The 22,056-nt window shown below is 34.5% G+C and overlaps 2 protein-coding genes across 11 annotated transcripts in view; both read left to right on the plus strand.

The window, feature by feature from the left end:
• Positions 1 to 20,379, plus strand: part of LOC139362418 (putative uncharacterized protein encoded by LINC00269) — a 134,550-nt gene extending 114,171 nt beyond the window's left edge. For both annotated transcript variants that reach the window (XM_071093620.1, XM_071093621.1), the window contains one exon: positions 14,905 to 20,379. The gene's annotated coding sequence lies outside the window, so the exon portion shown is untranslated. The remainder of the gene's footprint in view (positions 1 to 14,904) is intronic.
• Positions 1 to 22,056, plus strand: part of LOC105464780 (FRY like transcription coactivator) — a 286,250-nt gene that overhangs the window by 114,403 nt on the left and 149,791 nt on the right. Inside the window, exon 1 of one of the 9 annotated variants that reach the window (XM_071093612.1) lies at positions 1,342 to 3,696. The exons of the other annotated variants lie outside the window; for them this stretch is intronic. Within the exon in view, the coding sequence (XP_070949713.1) occupies positions 3,624 to 3,696 (73 nt within the window). The 5' untranslated portion in view covers positions 1,342 to 3,623. Of the gene's footprint in view, positions 1 to 1,341; positions 3,697 to 22,056 lie in introns of those variants that run through there. 9 annotated transcript variants of the gene reach the window in all.

Genomic DNA, 22,056 nt, shown 5'->3' on the forward strand with positions numbered 1-22,056 from the left:
TCTTGCAGTAAGCTCTAGGCTGTGACTTAGTTTCTGTGATTAATTGGCAGGTTAAGGATAGAAAACTCATTTGAAGATTGATAGCAGTATCATTCTTTGTGTAATTTAAAAACAGGATTAGTAGCTGGAGCAACATGGCAAGAACCTACTTCTCCAAACAAAACAAAACAAAAAAAACAAAAAAAAAAAGAAAAGAAAAGAAAAAAGAAAAAAAAGAAAGAAAAAATAAGCTGGGTGTGGTGGTGTGCGCCTGTCTACCCAGCTACTTGAAAGGCCGAGGTGGGAGGATGGCTTGATCCCAGGAGTTTGAGGCTGCAGTGACCTTGTTCGTGCCACTGCACTCTAGCCTGGGCAACAGAATGAGACCCCATATCAAAACAAAACAAAATAGGATTAGTAATCAAAGGATTGTAAAAGCATTCAGAATATAGTGGGACTCTTCCATCATCATCTAAAAGGTTTGATTGGTTGGATGCATATGTAGTCATCCTAGTTAATACTTTGCTAATCTGGATGATAAAAGTTTAGGAAGGATTAGAAAGAAAATACTTATTCCACTAAGCTTTGCTAAGATGTTTGTGATTAATAGTTGAAATAGTAACTATTTATTTTATTCTTTACATTTCAGAATTGAGTTCAGAGAGAGAATGAGGCTCTGCCCACATAGGCCTATGGACTTAGTCTCCGTATAAATGGGAAGTGCCATAGTCACCTGCTTTGTGTATATGATAAAGCCCTGATGTAAAATGGAACTTCCAAAATAAGCTCTGAAATTAATTTCTTGCATTTATGTTCCAAAGAAACTATTAATTTGCCTGGGAGATAAATATATATATACAGTCAGTCATATATATCCATTATATATACACATATCTGTATCAGTCATATATACATACACATTATATATATAATGCACACATGTATAACGTATATATACATTATATATAATGCACATGACTATATACATTATATGTATGATCATATGTACTTATACATGATTACATGTACATTATATGTACATGGTTATACATTATATATTATACATGATTATACATGGATATATACATATAATGTATATACAGTCATGTGCATTATATATAAGATATACGTTATACGTATGTGCATTATATGTATATATAATGTGTATGTATGTATATATGACTGATACATATAATTATATAAAATATATATGTTTACTATATGTAACATATTTATATTATATATTATATATTTATATAATGTATATTTAAATGTATTTTGAATGTATATTCATATACAAATTTTCATGAATGTATAATGTAGTCATGTGTAGATAACGTATAATGATACATTATATATAATGTATATAGTGATACATTATATATAATGTATATATGTATATATATGACTGATTAGATAGACAAGAAACTTTAGGTTCTGATTTTTTTTATAGACCCATATAGACAAAACTTAAGCAGAAGACAATTCATTTTTATTAAAGTTGTGAGAAAATCGCCTATTATTTGACCCCTTCCCTCCCCCCAAAAGTTATCATACTCTAACATTCTGTATGACAAATAGTTTTGCTTGTTATAGTTTGTAAAGGTTTACTGGAAATGAACCTCAGTTACTTTGATGGAACATTATAGCCAAATAGTAGTAAGTAGCTTTTAAGATTCATATGATAGTAATAGGCTTAGCTCAATAGGAGTACAAAGAATATGGCAAAATATCTAGACTTACGCCTACTAACTTGTCTACTTACTGACATGGTTCAGTTCTGAGCCGTGGCATTTAACAATGTAGTTTGGGTCTAAATTGGCTTATTTCCTGAATTTGTTAACAACTGTTTGATGAAAAGAGGATTGTATTATGAAATCACTTTGGGGGATAAATTAATCAGAAAGAAAAAGTATACTAGTTTCTGTAAAACATGGAATATTTTGCATGTTGACATATATTGTTGATGTATAAGAATGGGATGTATTATAGTATGTAATGTTTCTGAGCTGTGGGATGCACTTTTTTCATTCAGCATCTTAAGGCATGTTTTCCATTATATGAGGAGAAATCCTGGTGTCTAAACTAATTCTGAAATGTCTCTAATCGCGATGTACCCAAACAACAGTATTGTGGTATTATGGTTCTGTGTTGGTTAGCCTTTGCCTTCCTGATTTGAATTTACTTTTTAGGTCACCTTAGGAGTAGGGATGGCCATATTTCTTGGACTGCTCTGAGAAAAAATATACCTTCAAATGACCCCCACCCCTTCCAAAAAATACCACTACCACTGAATATCTCTTAATGAATTTCCCATAATGTATAATAGTTTTTTGTGAAAGGATGTTATTTTAGCTTCTAATACAGTGCCTAGCCATTTGGCTGTGAATAAATTTATTCAGTTATTACTTTGATCACTGCATTTCCTTATTCTTTGTGTTACTTAAAGGGTACAATGCTATAGATGGATTGGTACAAATGTATTGCTACATATGGAAAAAAACAACTCTAAACATGTGACCTTCAAAGTCACAGTAAACTAATATGAGGCCAAGACATTTTTCTTCTGATAATGACATATTATTTGTTCATTTTGGTTGTGAAATTTTTCTACTGTTTTCTACTGAAGAGCAGTTAGGCTTTAACAGCGTCTGCTTTCAGTGTAGAACAGCTTCTATAGAAGAAAGTTTTACAAATGTTTAGTATTTTATTTGACCAGAGGATTTCTCGCTGTTCATTGACATTTTGACTATATGATTTTCAAGAGAATTATGTGCTATATTAAGAATAGAAGACTGTATTTTTAACTAATCCCATTATTATAATAGAGTTATCTCTTTTGAATAAGTTGCGTGCAGCAGAGGAAAGTTTGTCCTGAGCTGAGCAGTTTTAGAGGCTGATGGAGGCTCAGCCATAGTGTTCATTACATCATCTTTTCATTCCATTGGCCAGCGTGATCTCTAGTGGGGTAAGTGAGACAGTGGACTCTGCATCATCACAAACATGCTGAGAAAATCACTGCTTACTGCCTGGGTGTGTAGAGGGGTGGAGAGAATTTACTACTAAAGTCACCTAGAGGAAACTGATATTGAAGTCAGTTAAATACCTCCAGTTTTTTTTTTTTTCCATCAGCTATTAAAGGAAAAGATTTAAAGATTTTATACTAAATCCTAATTTATTTATTTATTTTTAAATTCTAAGGCCCTTAATGAGAAAAGTTGGTACCCAAGGGCAGAGCTTCTTACCCTTGTCTGTATACTAGCAGTCGTGATTACACAGCTAGAGACACTGCTCCTCAAAACTGGTTAACAGTAACATAAACAGAGACGATAATCTTGGCCATGTGTATATCTGCATAAAGAAAGGTGAGGGTGTCCTTCTGGGCACTTATAATAAACTCGTAAGCTTTTATTCAACTGGATAGTTCATCTGCATTCAGCGGCATTTCCACTATAGTTGTGCGTCACTGCAAGACTGCATGGTAATGAAGCCAAGGCACTGTGGGCCAAAACTCTGCTGCCTGTGAGAAGAGAAGGGACAGCGGCGTGGAGAGATAGAACGGCAAAACCGCTGCTGCTGCTGCTTCTGCTTCTGCTGCTGCTGCTGCTGCTGCTGCTGCTGCTTTTGCAGCTGATTGAGACACTATGTTGAGTCTACAGGATTCTGTGTTTTTTGAAATTAGCATAAAGTCCTTGTTAAAGTCCTGGAGCAGCAGCTGTAAGTATATATTCCTACATGAAAAAAAAATGCTGAGGTGTTATTATCATTGCCATTCCTTGCATGCTGATTCTTCGGACCAATCCAAATAGATTAAAAGCTGTTGAAAATAGCATGAAGAATATTTTCTTGAATGGTAATCAGTAAGATAGAAAATCTAGACATGCACACATCAGACAGTTGTAAAATCAGTAGTTAAATTTTCTTTGATGAAAATTTACCAGCCTTGAATTTCTTGGTAATGTGTGTTATTCTGGCAAAGTTTCTCGCAATTAGTCATAAATGGGGGTTGGGGGGTGGGATGGGGGAAGAAGACCACAGATTCTAATCTCTGCAGGGTTATCAGATACCAGTACTCTTCCATACTTCTGTTAGCACAGAATGTTGTTTGAATCAACATCAGCTATCTTAAGGCACTAGAAACATAATATAATGATAATAGCTTTCCCTCATTCTTCTAATTGAAGTTATAAAGTGTAATTTTCATATGTAGTAAATTTTCTGATAAATAACATTCAGGATGATATACTTAGATCTCAAAGTTCAGTTAAGTCAATACAACTGATGCCATTGAGCTATTATTCTGTCCATAACTCTCTTCCTAACATATGAATTTGGCAGAAATACTGCTTTTGTTCAATATTTCAATCACACTTTTTCCCTTAAGATCTCAAAACACTTACCATAGTCTGTTTACGTTTTTGCCAAAAGTATAGTAATACGATATCAAACTCATGAATTAAGCAAACACAGGTTCTATTATCATGTTTGATTTTGGTCAAAGAAAATTGAAGTATAGAAAAATTGTGACTTTTCCAAGGTCATACAGTGGCAAAGAACTGGAATAGAACCTAGTTGTTCTTGCTCCGAACTGTGCTGCTGGTGCCTGAGCAAACTAATGAATAAAATATCAGAAATTAAATTTACATTTTTCCAGGTTAACTCTTTACCAAAATATTTATTTAGTGTAGTTTTGTTTTTTAAACAAATAATATAAAAGAGAAAATATTGACATGAGAACAAAAACCCTCTTAAGATAAAGTCTTATTGAATATAGTTTGAGAAGGTTTGTAAATGCAGCCAAATATACTGCATTTACAATCTATTTCTTTTATTTTTGATCTGTAAGTAATTCTTCCATATGGAGATATTGTTGTGCCAGATGGCAGAAAATTATCTTAGTTCTAGGAAAGTTTTTAAGTGACTATACATAGTTAAAATATTGGGAGAATTGTAATTACTGACTAATTAAAGTTAAATACTTTTACTCGTTAAAAGGGAGATAGTAATGTAGAATACATTTTTGCTCAAGTAAACTGGACTGTAGTTTCTAATCTTTCTCTCAGTACTGGTTCCACTGCTTCTCCCATCCTCGCCATGTACTTTTTTAAAAATAGTAAGACAGTTTTATAGTGAGAATAAAGCTATAATTAACAAGTTCTTATAGAAGAACAGTGTTATATCACAGCACAGCAGCTTGCCTTGTAAAAACTTTGTTTAGGTACTTGTGAACTATGTGGTTATCTTGTTTTGAGACCATTTAAATATTTCTACATGTCGTTGCCTGAACTCTGTAACCAGCCACAGCCAAATCTTGTTTAATCGTACTCCTTGAATCCAATAGTGAACCAAAACCAGATGTTTGTAAAGCCTTTGTTTTTTAGCACTTGGTAATATACTGATTCAGTCAGTCTGGGGTATCCCGTCGCCCTTGGGCATTCATAGTACACTTCTCATGAAGATGTTTTTACCATTCTGAAGCAATAGGTTAATACTGGAAAGAAATTGCTAGTCTCAGTGTCCAGTAGGGCTCTGTCCTTGTCTGCCGTAGCCCTGGAAAGTGGAAGAATGTTTTTATTTCACCAGTACCTGTGGATGTCTTCTTTGTATTCACTTATCTTTGTTGTATGAAAGAGTTAAATACAACTCATGGGGGGAGGGGTTAAAATATTAAGATCCTAAAAAAGGATAGTAGTTAGCTGTTCTTCCTAGGAATGTTTTTATAACATCAACACTTTTGAGTCACCAGCATTTTTAGAGTGTATACTATTGTGCTGTGGCAGATAGAAGTATAAAACGTGTTCCTTTCTCTCGAGGAGCTTAGAGAAAGTATATGTGAAAAGTTATAGTAAGGAAGTCAAATGAGAAATGTTGTATGTGCACTGTGACTTACCAAATGACTGTTACAAATAAAACAAACGAGTCCAGAGATAGAAGGAATCACATTGGTCTGTTGGGCACGGGAGCTCACATTGGTAATCCTAGTACTTTGGGAGGCTGCGGTGAGAGGATCACTTGAGCCCAGGAGTTTGAGTCCAGCCTGGGCAACATAGTGAGATCCTGAGATCCTGTTTCTACCACTACACAGACACACACACACCAGGTGTGGTGCGTGTGGTCACAGCTACTCAGGAGGCTGAGGTGTGGGAGGATTGCTTGAGCCCAGGAGCCCTGTTCATGCCACTGTACTCCAGCCTGGGTGACAGAAGGAAACACAAAAAATAAGAAGGAATCACATTGAACTACAGGGTTGTGGAGACTTAAGAGGGAAAGGGATTTTTCTGAGTTTGGTGTTGAATGATAGGATGCTCTCCACGATGGTAGGTAGTACTGATATCCACTGTCTCCCCAAACCAGAAACCAGAGGTTGGTTAACACGCCTCTTTCACCCCAATCCATTTTGGTCCTTGACCGCAACTTGCCATTCTGCCTACTCAAATTTCCGTCGTCTCTCCTTCTCTCCACAGCCACTGCCCTAGTTCAGGCCTCTCTTCATGATCACCTGGAATATTGCCACAGCTTCCGTATTGGTCCTGTTTGCATCTTCCACATTGCTGATAAGGGTTCCTTTTAAAGGCTGGCTCTTCAGGTCCCTCCCCTCCTTACCTAACAGACTTTCTGTCTTCCGTGGGGGGAGGCCTTTCATCATCTAGCCTCTGCTCATTTTGCCTGTCTCCGTTCTCACCATGCTTTGCCAGTTCTGGAAGCATTCTGTGCCTTCATATTTGCTGCTACCTTTGCCTGGAATGTACCCCCTCATCTCTCTGCCTGCATCACAATGATTTTTACTCCTCTTTCAAGACCCGTTATTCCTTTAGTCAGCCACATAATGCTTCATCTGTTCTCTTCTTCACTTTAAACATCATTGCATCATTATACTCATCATCCTGTTCATGTCTTTCTTTGCTACTTGAGTGTAAGCTTCTGGAGGGTATTGGTTGATTGTCTTTTTGTTCTTTGTGTATTTAATGCTTATTTAAGCTCTAATAAGTGTGCACACAAGTAAGATATTGGGTAGGGCTGCAATAATTATTGTCGGAATGAATTTATAATAGAAAAGAAGGTAGGAGCACAAATACATGACCCCTTTTATAATTTGATTATTAATATTATGCTACTGATGTCTCTCAGGGGAACAATTCCTGAAGTAGGAATGCATAAAATGATTTTTTAGTGATTAAAAAAATAAAATTTCATAACATTTTATTTAGTGAATTTCTTGGAAAGAACAGAGGAAAACCTGATTTATTAATAGCCTTTATAAAAAAATGAAAAATGTTTTTTCCATTAAATAAATTATATATTTCAAATTTCTCCCCTACCCTCCTGAAGAAAAAGAAAAAAATCTATGGGTTTTGTCATCGAACCTAACTTAAAAGCAGTGTATATTATTATAGTTCTTCATCATTAATTATATTAGTGTTTCTTATTTATAAGATGCATTTGCATGCTTTGTATTAATGTTAAATGATACTTTTTATATTAGTCGCTAGAGGCCCTCTGGTTTCAGGGCCTGCTTAGCTGGCAGAATGTTGATGCAGTGCTGCTGAAGTTTGATTATAGTTGAGCTTATTTCTTTCAGTAACAACAATGAAGTGACATTCATATGGCCTAAATTCAGGATTTTGTCTTTGTGCCAACAGTTTTAGGCATTACTTCTTTTAAAAACTGAATCAGGAACATTCTGTTAAACCAGCTGTGTCGTGAGGATGTTATCATTTAAAAGATTGGCTTAGTTCCCTAAAATTGATAAGACAAAGCAAGGCTCAGTACTGAGATCTCTTGGTGTAATGCTAAGATCACAGATGCATTTACTGTCCATATAATACCTCTTGTAAGCATATTAATTTATAGAATTTATTTTGCACTCATAATTTTATGAGAGCTGATGTTTCAAAGAATTTAGTTTTTATCACAGACATAAAAAGGATTGACCTTCTTAAACCATAATTTTATAAGTTAAAATGTGAATAAGATATGGTATGTTACGAAACTATATTTGCATAGATTACTTGCATTTTTGCACAATGAGAAAAGTTCATAAATTGTTTTTAATACTCAGATTTTTTTTGGATTGTAAAAATAGTAAAAACCAACCCCAAAAAGCACATTATACATTCATCTAAATTTCAGTTAAAATCTGTGTGTTATTTGATTGCAATAATACCATTTGTTGAAGTATTTATAGGTCGGTTATTGTGGTAAATGTTTGCACATGTATCTGTGTATACTCACATTATATGCACATACATTCATTAAATCTCTTGTAACCTTCAGCATGAAAATCTCAAGAGGAAAGTTATTGCTGTTTTTCAAAATAGCAACTTTATTGTGAGATTCACATGCTATAAAATTCATAAAGTATTCAATTTGGTAGTTTTTAGTGTATTCCAAAATTGTACAACTATCACCACCATCTAACTGCAGAACGTTTTCATCATCTAAAAAAGAAACCTCATTAATCTACTTTCTGTCACTATGGATTTGTCTATTCTGGACATTCATTTACATGGAATCATACAATGGGTGTTCTTTTGTGACAGAGTTCTTACATGTACTGTATTTCCAAGGTTCATTTATGTCATAACATGTATTGAATAATGTTCCATTGTATGGATATATCACAATTTTTTATCCATTCTTCAGTTGATAAATTGCTGTTTTATAGAGTAGTAAATTGGGGCTCAGATAAGCAAAAGAACACTAAGAACACTCCCTCACCCCCCAGAAAATCCCACACTCAAACTCTTTAGCTAACTTTCTCTACTGCTTCATATTTTAATTGAAGGCTTCCCTGATTAAGTGATACCTTAGCAAGATCTGAAGGAAGAAATAGTTAACAGTTTGGGAGATAGGTGGGAGGGCAGAAGGGATATCAACTGAGGCTGGAGGGAATGGCCGTCTTGGCTGGAGCAGAGAGCTACGGAGAGCATGGTGGGAATGAAGCTGGAAAGTTAAGCAAGGACTAGACCCTGTAGAATAGCAAAAACCTTGTTATGGATTTTGGTCTTAATCCTAAAATAAATGGGTAACCATTGATGGACTTTGCGACAGTGATTGGGGTGATTTCATCAAGTTTCTGTCTTTGGGGTGGTGCCAGGAGACAAGTTAGGATGCTATTGAAATAGACCACATGTGAGATAAAGGTTGAACAAATGGAAGAAATGTTATTTATTTAGCAAACAAATATATAATACCCACGACATGCGTAGGTACTCTTCTAAGCACTTTATGAAATATTAGCTCATCATAGTTATGGGAAATATTTAAGAGGTAGGAAAAATAGGACTTGGGTTAGGTACAGGAGGTAAAGGAGATTTTTAACTAGCTGTTTGCACAACTAATTTTGTAGGGTCATTTACATTCTCATTGACATCAGTTTCAGAAGTGTATCTGTTGAGAGTTAATGTTGGTCATAGTGGAAAAGAGTCACCTGTTGCTTATTGTCAGAATACTCTTATCATCCCTCAGATAAATGTGTCTGCTTTGAGAACTAGATCCTCGACAAGAAAGCCAGCTCATTGTACTGTTTAGTAAACAACGTGAACTTTTCTTGATGGTCCCTGAAAAGTGGGATTTCTAGCTCCAAGTGTCATTGGATTTAGAGTCATGGGCCTGCTTTATCTTTTTTTTTTTTTTTTTTAATTCTAACTTCTTAAGCTAGGTTCACCTCATTTGAGAAAGGAAACATTCCATTTTCGAGACTAAACATTTAGTGTTGTGAGAAGTACAGTGTGTGATTATCGGACTCATTATGTATTTGAGTTTCACAACATGCTTTAAAAATTGTTATTGATAAATATTAAAGACATAGTTTACTAATGAGATTTAAAATCAAGAAAATCCAACATAGGTGGTCACAATATTCATAGGTGACTGAGAGTATCCAAATCGGTCAGGTGACTGAGAATATGCAAACAGGCCAGAATAATATCTCTGTTACATTTGACCCTCTATTTTATTAACATTTCTGTCATGACCTTTCTCTGTTTGTACCTGCTGTAGTACTCATATATAGACTCAGTCTTATAGCAGGCCCTGGGTCCTATCCTGTGCTAAGATAGGGAGTTTGGTACAGCCCTAGTTCATTAGTTCAAGTGACTTACCATCAGCCCAACCTCACTACAAATTTGGAACTGACTTTGTTCTTCAGTTGTAGTATCTGGGCTATCCATTCTTGTGTCAAAGCCTCCATCTGTAATTATTGGTATCTCTTCGTTCCTGAACCTTTCCTGATCAAACTTTGGTACTCCATTTCCTTCAAATGTGGAACCCTGCTCTGATCTTGAAGAGAATGAAGTTCTGCTGACATACCTTTTTGTTGATTAAACCTACCTCCCTAGCTGTGTGCCTATATATTTCCTGTTCATAAACTTTACATTATTCATCTGTTTGCTAGGATAACATCTGCTGTTCTGCTGGACCTCCCTGGTGCTTTTTACCTGTTATCATATTCTCTAGGTACCATCTTCTGCCTCTATAATTAGATACCTTATGACCTCCAACAATGCTGGTATTCAGTCATTAGGCATCTTTCTGGCTGTAGCTCTTCTGATAGCCCCTCTGTACTGATGGCTTAATATTTTAAGTATTATACCTGCCAGCTCTCTTGCGTATTATAGGCATAGCCTGTGCCAAAGTCTCAAATCACTGGGCTCTGGCCTATTCCACTACTGGTCAAACTCTTAGTCTTCTTTTCTGGAAGTAACTGTTCTGCAGTTGCATTGTCACATTGATAAAACAAGCTTGCTAGCCTTTTGCAGGATGAGAACGGGTCGTGTTTTTTTGGTTATTCTTCCTAGTCTGTTGATGTGTGATACCACAGGACATTGCCTGTTTGATGGAATTTTTGACAATTTTTCATCTATTAGTTGGTTTTCATTAAGCGTGCTATTTTCCAATTTTTAAAATTTTGCTAAATGATTAAAGTTTTAAGGGTTTTAACAGAAAGATAATCAAAGAGAAATTCATTTGAATGGGGAAGGCTGTAGAATAGAATTTCCAAATTGTCAGACCTGTTCTTCCCAGAAGGTAATGACTTGTAAATGTCATAGAAAATCTTGTAAATTGTTTTATAAGCTGTATTTTCAGTTACATTATTGATATATGACACAAAGTAGTCAAGGCATTCATAAAAAATGAGGAATGAATTATTAATATCCATTATCATGCAATATAGTAACAATATAACAAATACAGACTTACATTTGATACATTAAGTCGATCCTTTTCTCTTTAAAATAAGCTGATTATTTTAAATGATATAAATGATTTTGGAACAATATCTGAATGAGAGATTTTTATTATAGGGAGACTATATGGAAGAAAATAAAAAGATGATTCCAGTAACATAGCCTTAGTAATATCGTTGAAGATAAGGTTAGTAGTGTGTTTTTATGTAGAGAGTGCAAGGGCATTGTATTGCCATGATTTGATGTGTAGGGCTTTAATATGGTTGGAATAGAACTACTTGATGGCTCTTATTTGTGGTATTATAATTACAGGTTTCCTTATTTGTGGTGCTCTTGAAACCTTTTAATGATCACAATTAACTTTAAGTAAAATTATTGTGTAGAGCCAACTGTTCCATTTTAGAAGAATAGGGTAAAGCAATAGTTCACAACCCTGGCTGCATATTAGAATCAGCTTGGGGAGCTTTCAAAAACATACACATGCCTGGGCGCCACTCCAAAGATTTTGATTCTGACTTAAGGTATGGCCAGAGATGGGCAGCAAAGTTCTGGGTCAAGTCAGAAAGCTTAGCATTGTCAGAATGCTGAGAGTATATATGAAATATTTTCTGTGGGTGGAATCATCATAAACAATATGACAGACAAATTCTTATATGTTTGCCAATTTACTAATTTACAGTGAGAAATATGCCAAGTGGATATTAATGCTAGAGTTGGCAGGCCATCCTTTGCTCTCCTTGTGGGATAAGCTTATACAAAGCTAAATTATTATCAGAAGGTTGCACAGAGAGCCTGAAGATCAAAGAAATGTATGCCCTGTTCTAGGGGCCAGAATATTTATCCTTTTAAGAACACCTTTTCCACAGGGCATTACCTTTTTGTCAGTGCTGTGTTAAATGTTTCATTTCCCTGTACCTTACCTGCAGTAGGTGATATAAGTATTCTTTTTAGTATTTGCCAATCTGATATATATATAAAATAAAAGCCCATTGCTAGTTTAATTTACATTTTCTGGGTACACTGTTTGAACATTTTTTTCATATGCCTGTTGCCTTTTTAGACTTGCTGTTATGTGAATTGCTCATGTATATCTTCTGGCACCTTTTCTTTATTGTGTTGTCTGTTTCTTGTTATTTTATAAGAACTCTGAATGTTCTATATTTTCTGTCATCTACATTATAAATATTTCTCCAACTTTGTCTTGTTTATGGTATCATTTACCCTAAATATTTTAAATTTGTATTTGGTTAAATGCATTTATCTTTAAAAAATATACAATTTTGGGTTTGCTCTCTAGGCTACAGGTCTTTTCACCCCTTGATTATATAAGAAGATTCCTAATTTTTTCTAAGGTTTTGAAAAATGAATTTTTGACTTCATGTCCATCTCTGGACTTTGGTTTTTTTGTTTGTTTGTTTTATCCAGTCAGGTTTGGAATCTGATGGACTTCGGTTTTTTAGTTATTTATTTTTTCTTTAGATGAATGGCCAAATGTTTCAACATTATTACTAGATAATCTTTTCCCTTCTAATTTTGCCAATGTGAATTCTTACTCTGTAATGCAGGGGGTTCTCTTTTCTCTCTCTCCCTTATTTTTAAAAAAATTATCTGATTTATCTACACTTGTATCTACTGTGTTGATTATTGTTATATTGTGTTCTGATATACTCATACTATGTTTTGATATATGTCTTGATTATAGTTATGTTCTGATTATAGTTAATTTCAAAAAATATTCTTTGTATTTTTTAAAGTAACTTTTTCGGCTTTTCTTGAGTGTTTATTCCTCCATGTATACTGTAATATAGATTTATCCAATAAACCTAGACAAAATAGTATCAAAATTGTAGTTGGATGGCCGGGCGTGGTTGCTCACACCTGTAATCACAGCACTTTAGGAGGCCGAGGTAGGCAGATCACCTGAGGTCGGCAGTTCGAGATCAGCCTGACCAACATGGAGAAACCCTGTCTCTACTAAATACAAAATTAGCCAGCATGGTGGTGCATGCCTGTAGTCCCAGCTACTTGGGAGGCTGAGGCAGGAGAATCGCTTGATCCTGGGAGGCAGAGGTTGCAGTGAGCCGAGATCATGCTATTGCACTCCAGCCTGGGCAATAAGAGCAAAACTCCATATCAAAAAAAAAAAAATTTTTTTTTTAGTTGGAGCTTTGCTAATTAATATATTAATTTTATGAAAATTGACACATGATAAATCCTTCCATCTATGACTATGTCTTTCCATATGTTCAGATCTTCCTTTGTATCTTCTCTATTAAGAAGTGCTTGTCATTTCTTCTGTATAAAGTCCTATGCTTTTCTTATTAAATTTATTTCTACTGATTTTATTTTTGCGAATAAAAGTTTTTTTAAAAATCAATTTCTATTTCTAGGTGATTATTGCTAGTTAATAAAGTTTCATATCTTTTTTAATGTTGGTAACAGTGATTTAATTTTTTAATATTATTTCATTTACTTACAATCTCCAGGATGGTGTTGAATAGCAAGGCAAAAATCAGCACTTTAGTTTCTGTTTTTAATCGAAACAGGTTTGTTTTGAAGCCTATATTATTTGCTGCTGATGTTTGTTAAATATTTTGTTTGTTTTCTTTGTCTCTGGCTGCTGGATACCATTAGGTGTACAGTTATATTACTTTGTTTGCTAATTGAGTGTAGGTCAGACTGCTACTGTCTTTTAAGAAGCAATCCCAAGAGTGATGGAAGGGAAAGTAGCCTAAGTTAGCAGCAGTTAACAGCCTGTTAAGATAGTAGGAGGGAGCCCCATTGCTTCTTGTCTTTTCTCATCATCTCACCCTCTGAGCTACAGAGGACTTATCCCATCTTTTTCGATTCTGCTCAGCTTCATAGCAGTCAGAGAAAAGGGCTACACATCTCTATGTAGTTGTCAACCTCCCCCAGTCCCTGGGTCCAGGTATGTTTGCTGGATGAGGTCCTGCAGGATTCTGGTGTTTACAGGACTATTTTATGTTGATTCGCAGGTCCATTTCCAGCTCAAGGAGAAAGGCAGCCACAATAGCTTTTTCACTGGCAGTGAATATTTATATGGGGGGAGAAGTGGAGAACAAAAATGAAAACAACATTCTTGTTCTTACACATACTCATGGTTGCAATGTAATTCAGCTTGTTAATTTGCTAGAAGGGAAGCAAAAGAGGTTAAATTTGACCAAGATTATAACGATAATGAGTAGCCAAGTCAAATCTAGAGCCCTTGTCTTCTGGCTCCCAGGTCCATGCACATTTTTAAAATATTTCATTATCTCTAGGTTTTTAGAATAGTTTCTTAGCTGAGCTCCCAAAGGTTACCAAAAAAGCACAAGAAAATAATAACCTAAAGGAAATTATAGCTGAGTGAATAATGGATTATTTGGACAGTATGTCATTTTTCTTGAGCTTTATAATAAGTGATACTTCTGTAGTAGACTTCAAGTAAAAAACATTGGACATATGCCAAAGATGTCGTAGGACTTCTATGTTTAGAAACTCTTTTCAATGAGAATAGTTCAGGATAAATAAACGTTTTAGGGACAGCTGTCCAAAGAACAAGCAGAAGTAATAATTTTTCTGTCCATTGAAATGGAACCAGAAGCAAAAACATTGAACTGGATAGTGAGGGAAAATGATTTCATTTGCACAAAATAGAAATATAAAGTATTTAGGAATAGAATTAATAAGAGTTAGATCTCTCCTCTGAAGGAAAGTATACATTTTTTTTCTCTAGGTACACAAAAGAAGATGAGTTAATGGAGGTGTGTCAAAAGCCAAAAAGTTTTACAATATAAAGATGTCAAGTTTTTTTCAAATAAGTTTGTGAAGGTATGTGTAAGCTTGAAAGTATGAGTGACAATAGCTGAAGATGGTGAATACATAGGAATATTTGTCTCTACAAATAATAAAACCTATTATAAAGGTGTAACAATTAAAAGTCTGGTACTAACACAAACACAGATTTTTAATGAGCAGAATGGAAAGCCTAGAAAAGCATATTTGAATATGGATTTAGTTTATGATAGTGAGTAAATCAGTGACAGAATTTCAGTAAATGAACCCAAGAGAATTGATTAAATATTGAGGAAAAAAGATAAAATCTTTATTTTGTATCAGTAGCTCAAGTAAGTTACAACTGGATGACAAATTTAAATGGAACAAATAAAGCGAACTGAAGAAGAATTAAAATATAGGTAAGTAGTTAATCAAAATGGGGAGGCTTTTTTGCTCTTTTTATGCAAATGAATTAGAAGATACAACCAAAATATTAGATTTGGGAAATATTTATTTTAAGCAAACAGTGTGATAAGAATTTGGACCTTTAAAGCAGAGAAGCATCCATCCGCATTTGGTGATTATGGAAGAAATGAAGTTATTGATGGGAAAGTTCTTAGCAACCAGGACCCAAGTTTGTGTTCCAGCGCTGCCACTCCCACGTGACAGTAGCTTTAATTTGGAGTCAGTTTCTTCATCATAAATACACTATAACTAGGAGTAATGTTCTGGATCTAATTCCTACAACCCAGTCGTTAAGCTATTAATGGCTTAAGAGCCTCTGGGGTGTGAATATTTATACCAGGGATATTGGCAAAAGCTACAAATTGGGACCCTCTCCCCTGCCTTTTGTTTTCTTTTGTTTTTAAGAGAGCCATTTACCAGCATATTACTTGAAATAAGAATAGATTTGTTAGACTAAAAAGATAATATTTTATGTATTAAATTATGTTTTGTTCCCATTGGAAATAAACAGCATCTGGTATGCTTTTCACTAACATGGAGGAATTTTGAGGTATCCTTGCCTTCTAAAGCCCACTCTCTGCTCTTGATAAGCTATATCTGTACATCAAATGATATTTTCTGTTACAACTCTCAACACACACAGCATACACATTACTTATATTTCCTTTTTTCCTCTTCACATTAGTTGCTTTCAAATGTACGGTTTTCCTCTGGATAGGTAGTTGAAAGGTCTGGTACTGACACCAGTTCAACTGACCTCACCAGAAATTGAAATTTGCTATTTGCTCTTATTCCCCAATGCTGATTTTGCTTTTTTTGTTTACTACTTGTAATCTGTCTACCATATAAGCCAATCAGTGTTTTTGACATTTTCATTTTAATTGACTTATAAACTGTGAACTGTCTTTGAGTGTGATCCAAGTATGTTATTGTTTTAAGCTCCAGCTTGAGCTGTTGTTTATTTTCACTCTTCCCAGGCACTTTGGTTGTGGCTGACAGGGATAGGATAGGCTTGTTATTCTTTTCTTTGGCTTTTATTTTGTAAATTAATCAGCTTTATTTTTTAACATAATTTCAGGTTTACAGAAAACTTGAGTAGAATACAGTGAGTTCTCATATACCCTCCCTCCACTCCCAATTTCTGCCTTTTAGTGTGGTATGTTTGTTACCATTGATGAAATAATATTGAAACATTATTATTAACTAAAGTTTATGTTCCAGTTAACTCTTTGGGTTGCACATTCTGTAGGTTTTGACAGATGTATAATGACATGTATCTACCATATACTGTCCTACAGAGGAGTTTCACTGCCCTAAAAATACTGTGTTCCACCTGTTCATTCCTCCCTTCTCCCAAGCCCTGGTAATCATTGATCTTTTTATTGATTCTTTTCCAGAATGTCATATAGTTGTAGTCATACAGTATGTAGCCTTTGCAGATTGGCTTCTTTCACTTAGAAATATACACTTAAGGTTCCTTCATGTCTTTACATAACTTGATAACTCATTTCTTTTTAGCACTGAGTAATATTTCATTGTCTGAATATATCACAGTGTATTCATTCACCTACTGAATGACAGTTTGGTTGCTTCCAAGTTTTAACAGTTATGAATAAAGCTGCTGTAAGCATCCATGTGGAGATTTTTTGTGGACATACGTCTTCAGCTCCTGTGGGTAGATACCAGGGAGCATGTTTCCTGGATCGTGTGGTAAGAATATGTTTAGTTTTGAAAAAAAATGACCGAACTATCTTTTAAAGTGTCTGTACTATTTTGCATTCCCATCAGTAATTAATGACAGTCCTTGTTGCTCCATGTCCTCACCAGCATTTGGTGTTGTCAGTTTTGGACATTAGTCATTCTAATCAGCATATAGTAGTGTATCATTGTTGTTTTAATTTGCAATTCCCTGAAGACATATGAGGTTGCACATCTTTTCATATGCTTATTTGCCATCTGTATGTCTTCTTCTGTTAAGGTGTATTAAATCTGGTGCCCATTTTTCACTTGTGTTGTTTGTTTTCTGGTGGTTGAGTTTTAAGAGTACTTTATGTATTTTGTATACCAGTCTTATATCAAGTATGTATTTTGCAATTTTTTTCTCCCAATCTGTGGCTTGTCTTTTCATGCCCTTAACAGTGTCTTGCAGAGCTCGAGGCTTCATTTTAATACTTTTTTTTTCCTGGATCATGGTTTTGACTAAAAAGTCACCCGTCAAACCCAAGATCACTTAGATTTTCTCCTATCTTCTAGGGGGTTAATAGTTTTGCATTTCACATCTAGATCTGTGATCCATTTTCAGTTAATTTTTGTGGAAGGTATAAGTTCTGTATCTAGATTTTTCTTTTTTAACATGTGGATGTCTAGTTGTTCCAGCACTATTTGTGGCAAGGTCTCATTTCTTCATTGAATTGCCTTTGCTTCCTTGTCAAAGATCAGTTGATAGTATTTGTGTGGATCTGTTTCTGGGCTCTCTATTCTATACCATTGATCGGTTAGTCTGTTCTTTAGCCAGTACCATACTGTCTTGATTACTCTTGAAGTCACATCCTGTCAGTCCTCTGACATTTTTCTTCTGCTTCAATATTGTGCTGGCTGTTCTGGGTTATTTGCCTTTCCATATAAGCTTCAGAAGAAGTTTGTTGATATACATGAATTAACTTGGGGGGTAGGCTGCTTTCTAAACTAAAAATTTTGTGTTTGCTTTTTAAAGTCAGATTTTTTTTTTTTTTTTGAATTTTACTTTAAGTTCTGGGATACACGTGCAGAACATGCAGGTTTGTTACATAGGTATACAAATGCCATGTTGGTTTGCTGCACCTATCAACCCGTCATCTATGTTAGGTATTTCTCCTAATGCTATCCTTCCCTTAGCCTCCCACCCTGCAACAGGCCCCAGTGTATGATGTTCCCCTCCCCGTGTCCTTTTGTTCTCATTGTTCAACTCCCACTTATGAGTGAGAACATGCGGTGTTTGGTTTTCTGTTCTTGTGTTAGTTTGCTGAGAATGTTTTCCAACTTCATCCATATCCCTGCAAAGGACATGAACACATCCTTTTTTATGGCTGCATAGTATTCCATGGTGTATTTGTGCCACATTTTCTTTACCCAGTCTATCATTGATGGACATTTGGGTTGGTTCCAAGTCTTTGCTATTGTGGACAGTGCCACAATAAACATACATGTGCATGTGTCTTTATAGTAGAATGATTTATAATCCTTTGGGTATACCCAGTAATGAGATTGCTGGGTCAAATGTTATTTCTGGTTCTAGATCCTTGAGGAATGGCCATACTGTCTTCCACAATGGTTGAACTAATTTACAGTCCCACCAGCAGTGAAAGCGTTCCTGTTTCTCCACACCCTCTCCAGCATCTGTTGATTCCTGACTTTTTAATGATTGCCATTCTAACTGGCGTGAGATGGTATCTGATTGTAAAGTCACAGATATTTTTCACTTTTGTTCTTGTTCCAAAGCCTTTACCTTCTACTTTTTCTTTTGTAGGTAGTCATCAAAATTTTTATTATTAGACAATATGGTGTATAAATAATAATTATAATACTAAGCAATTGTATGTTATGTAAAAATTTCTGTTATGTAAATCTATTTATAAATATATGCATATAATATGTATGTACCTATGTAAGTTTGTGGCTATGAGGTAGTAGCCCAAAGATTTTTTTTTTTAAATCCTTAACGACCTCTTCTTGGGGATGAGGAAGCTAGAGGCAGCTTCCACAGTCTTCACTGTGGTTATTTTAGACCACATCTACCTGTAGGGATTTAAAAATACCCCAATTGTTGAGAACCAGTGTGTATTTTGAGGGCTGTTACTATTCAGAATGTTGTGTATAAAAGTATAATGGAGTCAGAAAAAAGCTGAGATCTGCTGCTGTAATGAACTCAAACACACCTAATTGTAAGAATTATACATTATTTCTCTTCTCACTTTTCTCTTCTTTTTGACTGAATTTAAATTTATTTTGTAATGGTTTAGGAGTCTCATCAGCGTGAAAAAGACAATTGTTTTATTAAATATACTAAATACAGTGCTATGGAGAGCGGAAGCCATCCAAAAATACTGATATTTAGTTTTTATTTGAGCTTTAAGAGACAGAGCAGGAATGCTAACTTTTAGATTCCCAAATTTTAATTATTCAGGTCCTGGTTTATTCTTATTATTAGCAGTTAGAGTTTAGTAGATTTATATTCCAAGTATGTTTAATACGACATGAGGTTTTTCCAGTTTGTAATTCAATGCTTGAATTGCAGTCTTAAGACTTAACAGTTATGTCTTTCTTCTCTCATAGGCTTACATAAATCTTTAAAAATTTTGGGTTAGCATGTAGAGAAATATTACAACTTAGCATTATAAGGTATTTAATGCAAGCAGTCAGGTAACTTAAGTTAATCTAGTTATATGGAAGCTAGCCTTTCTTCTTCTGCTTGGAGTGATCATCCCTGTTTCTCTCCTGTTAGCAGAAAATGAAAAGAATTCACATGTCTTTACTAAGGCTGAACATTATGACGAAATATAAAGTTGAGGGGGACAACTTTGATGAAAAATGTTACCTGATTTTTATTTGTGTTTAGAATATTAATGAAATGAAATATTACCAGACTCCTCCATTTTATTGTTTGTAACTTGTTTGCTCATGTCCTTGTCCTTATTTCAGTTTGGGGGTATGGGTGTTTTGCTAGTTGATTTCATCGCAGCTTTGTGTGTAGAAACAAAAGTGATTAACTGTGTGTTTATTATATGCCCACATATTTTTTCCTGCTGTCTAATTTTACTTTGGTTTTATATACATACTCTTAGGATCTTTACTCACCTAATACTGTATTTTGAACACTTTCCTGTGCCATTTGGTATTTTTTGATAATGTAATTTCAAAGATCTGTTTAGCATTCTGTTTATATTAGATTATAAAAATAATTTATTTTGAATAAAATAAAATTTGAAATTTAGTTTGAAATTTCAATCAGTAGATTCATTCATTATTACTTTTTTATATTAATAATTTCAACAAGCATTTATTAAACATCTATGAAGAAATAAAATTTAAATAAATTATTTAATCAAAAACATTTGTTTTTTCCATAAAAATTTGAGTTATCAAATGAAATATTTTTATCTTGACAGATAACTTGTAAGTAAAGGTTTGCCTAAAATTTTTGGCTTTATTGGCACATTTTTTAATGTATGCAATTATGATACCTAGGAATATTTGGTTATGCTTTATTTTTAAGAAAGTAACAGTAAAGGCAAGTTACTTGTGAACTCATTTTAAGTAAAGTTTTTTTCTTTGTAGGAAAAATGTTTAAAGGCTAAAGTGTCATTTTAAAAGTTTTTACTTCATTAAAATTTAGAATTGAAGTACTAGGTTAGTTACAAGGTTCTTGTTTAGTTACATTTACTGTAAAGTTAAAGCTAGAGAAACTTTGTAACTGTTAAAACCTTGTGAATCTTAATTAAAGGAAAAGATATAGTTTGTATCCACTACCTTAAATTATAGTACTCCTAATGATCCAAAATAATTTTTTAAAAATTTGAGAGCTCTTCTTTTTTTCCACAATGACATTTGTTAACAGATTCCCTCTTTGATAATACACAATGTTGGATCATGAAACAGAGTAAACAAACAGATCATTGTTTAAAATAATGTACACTGTGTTCAGAGGACTATGAGTTTTTGTTTTGTTTTATTATATAATTTTAGTTCTAGAATACAGTACATAATGTATTTTAACTTGATATGATACAAAGATACTTATTTTAGATATATTACCAGTTTGTGATATTCTCTAGATTACTTTTACAGATTTGTGTATTTTGACCTATGTGGTAAACTAGGTTTTTTTTAATTTGACAGAAAAAGTTTTTAATACGTTTTGAATTTATGTATTTAGAACAAATTTATTATCCTATAGTTATATAAACATAGACGCAAACACAGGAAGTCAGTATTTAAGTAATTGTGTTCTGCTTCCTCTTTAAAGGAAGGGGTTCAAGGGCAGTCTCTGGAGTTCAGGTTGAGGTGGAGAAGCACAGACTTGCAGGTTCTCCATGAATATTCTAAGCTGAAAAAGGCAACATAAGCTGAAGTTAGAGGATATGGGATCAACATATCAACATATGGGATCGATATGGAGGTGACTGGAAAACTTGTATATAGGAAGTCAAGTAGGCTGCCCAGGCAGTCAGAAGAACAGAGTAGGTGAAGCCACACGGCATGCAGTGGTGTGTCTTCTTTTGGGGCCAAGCCTGACGCAGCTTACTATTTGCCAGCACCGTGTCATCTCCATCTGAGTAAATGGCACCACTATCCTTTGAGTGATTCAAGTAAAAACACTGTGAGTCATCGTTAGTTCCCTTCTCTCACTTCACTGATTAACCCACTAATATATGACAAGTCTTAAATACTTTTCTTTGTTTCCTGTGCTGTTGCCATCCTCCTAGTCCAAGCTGCGATTATCTCACCTGGATTTCTGTAATGGCTTCCCTGGGTCTACATTTTTCCTCTTTCAATCCATTCTCCAGAGGTGCCAGAGAGATTTTTATAAAGAGAAAGCCAGATCCTATCCCTCTCCATATTAATGCTTTCTACTGAATTTTAATTGCATTTGGAATAAAATCTAATTTTC

Source organism: Macaca nemestrina, chromosome 3, assembly GCF_043159975.1.
Source record: "Macaca nemestrina isolate mMacNem1 chromosome 3, mMacNem.hap1, whole genome shotgun sequence".
Taxonomy (NCBI): Eukaryota; Metazoa; Chordata; class Mammalia; order Primates; family Cercopithecidae; genus Macaca; species Macaca nemestrina.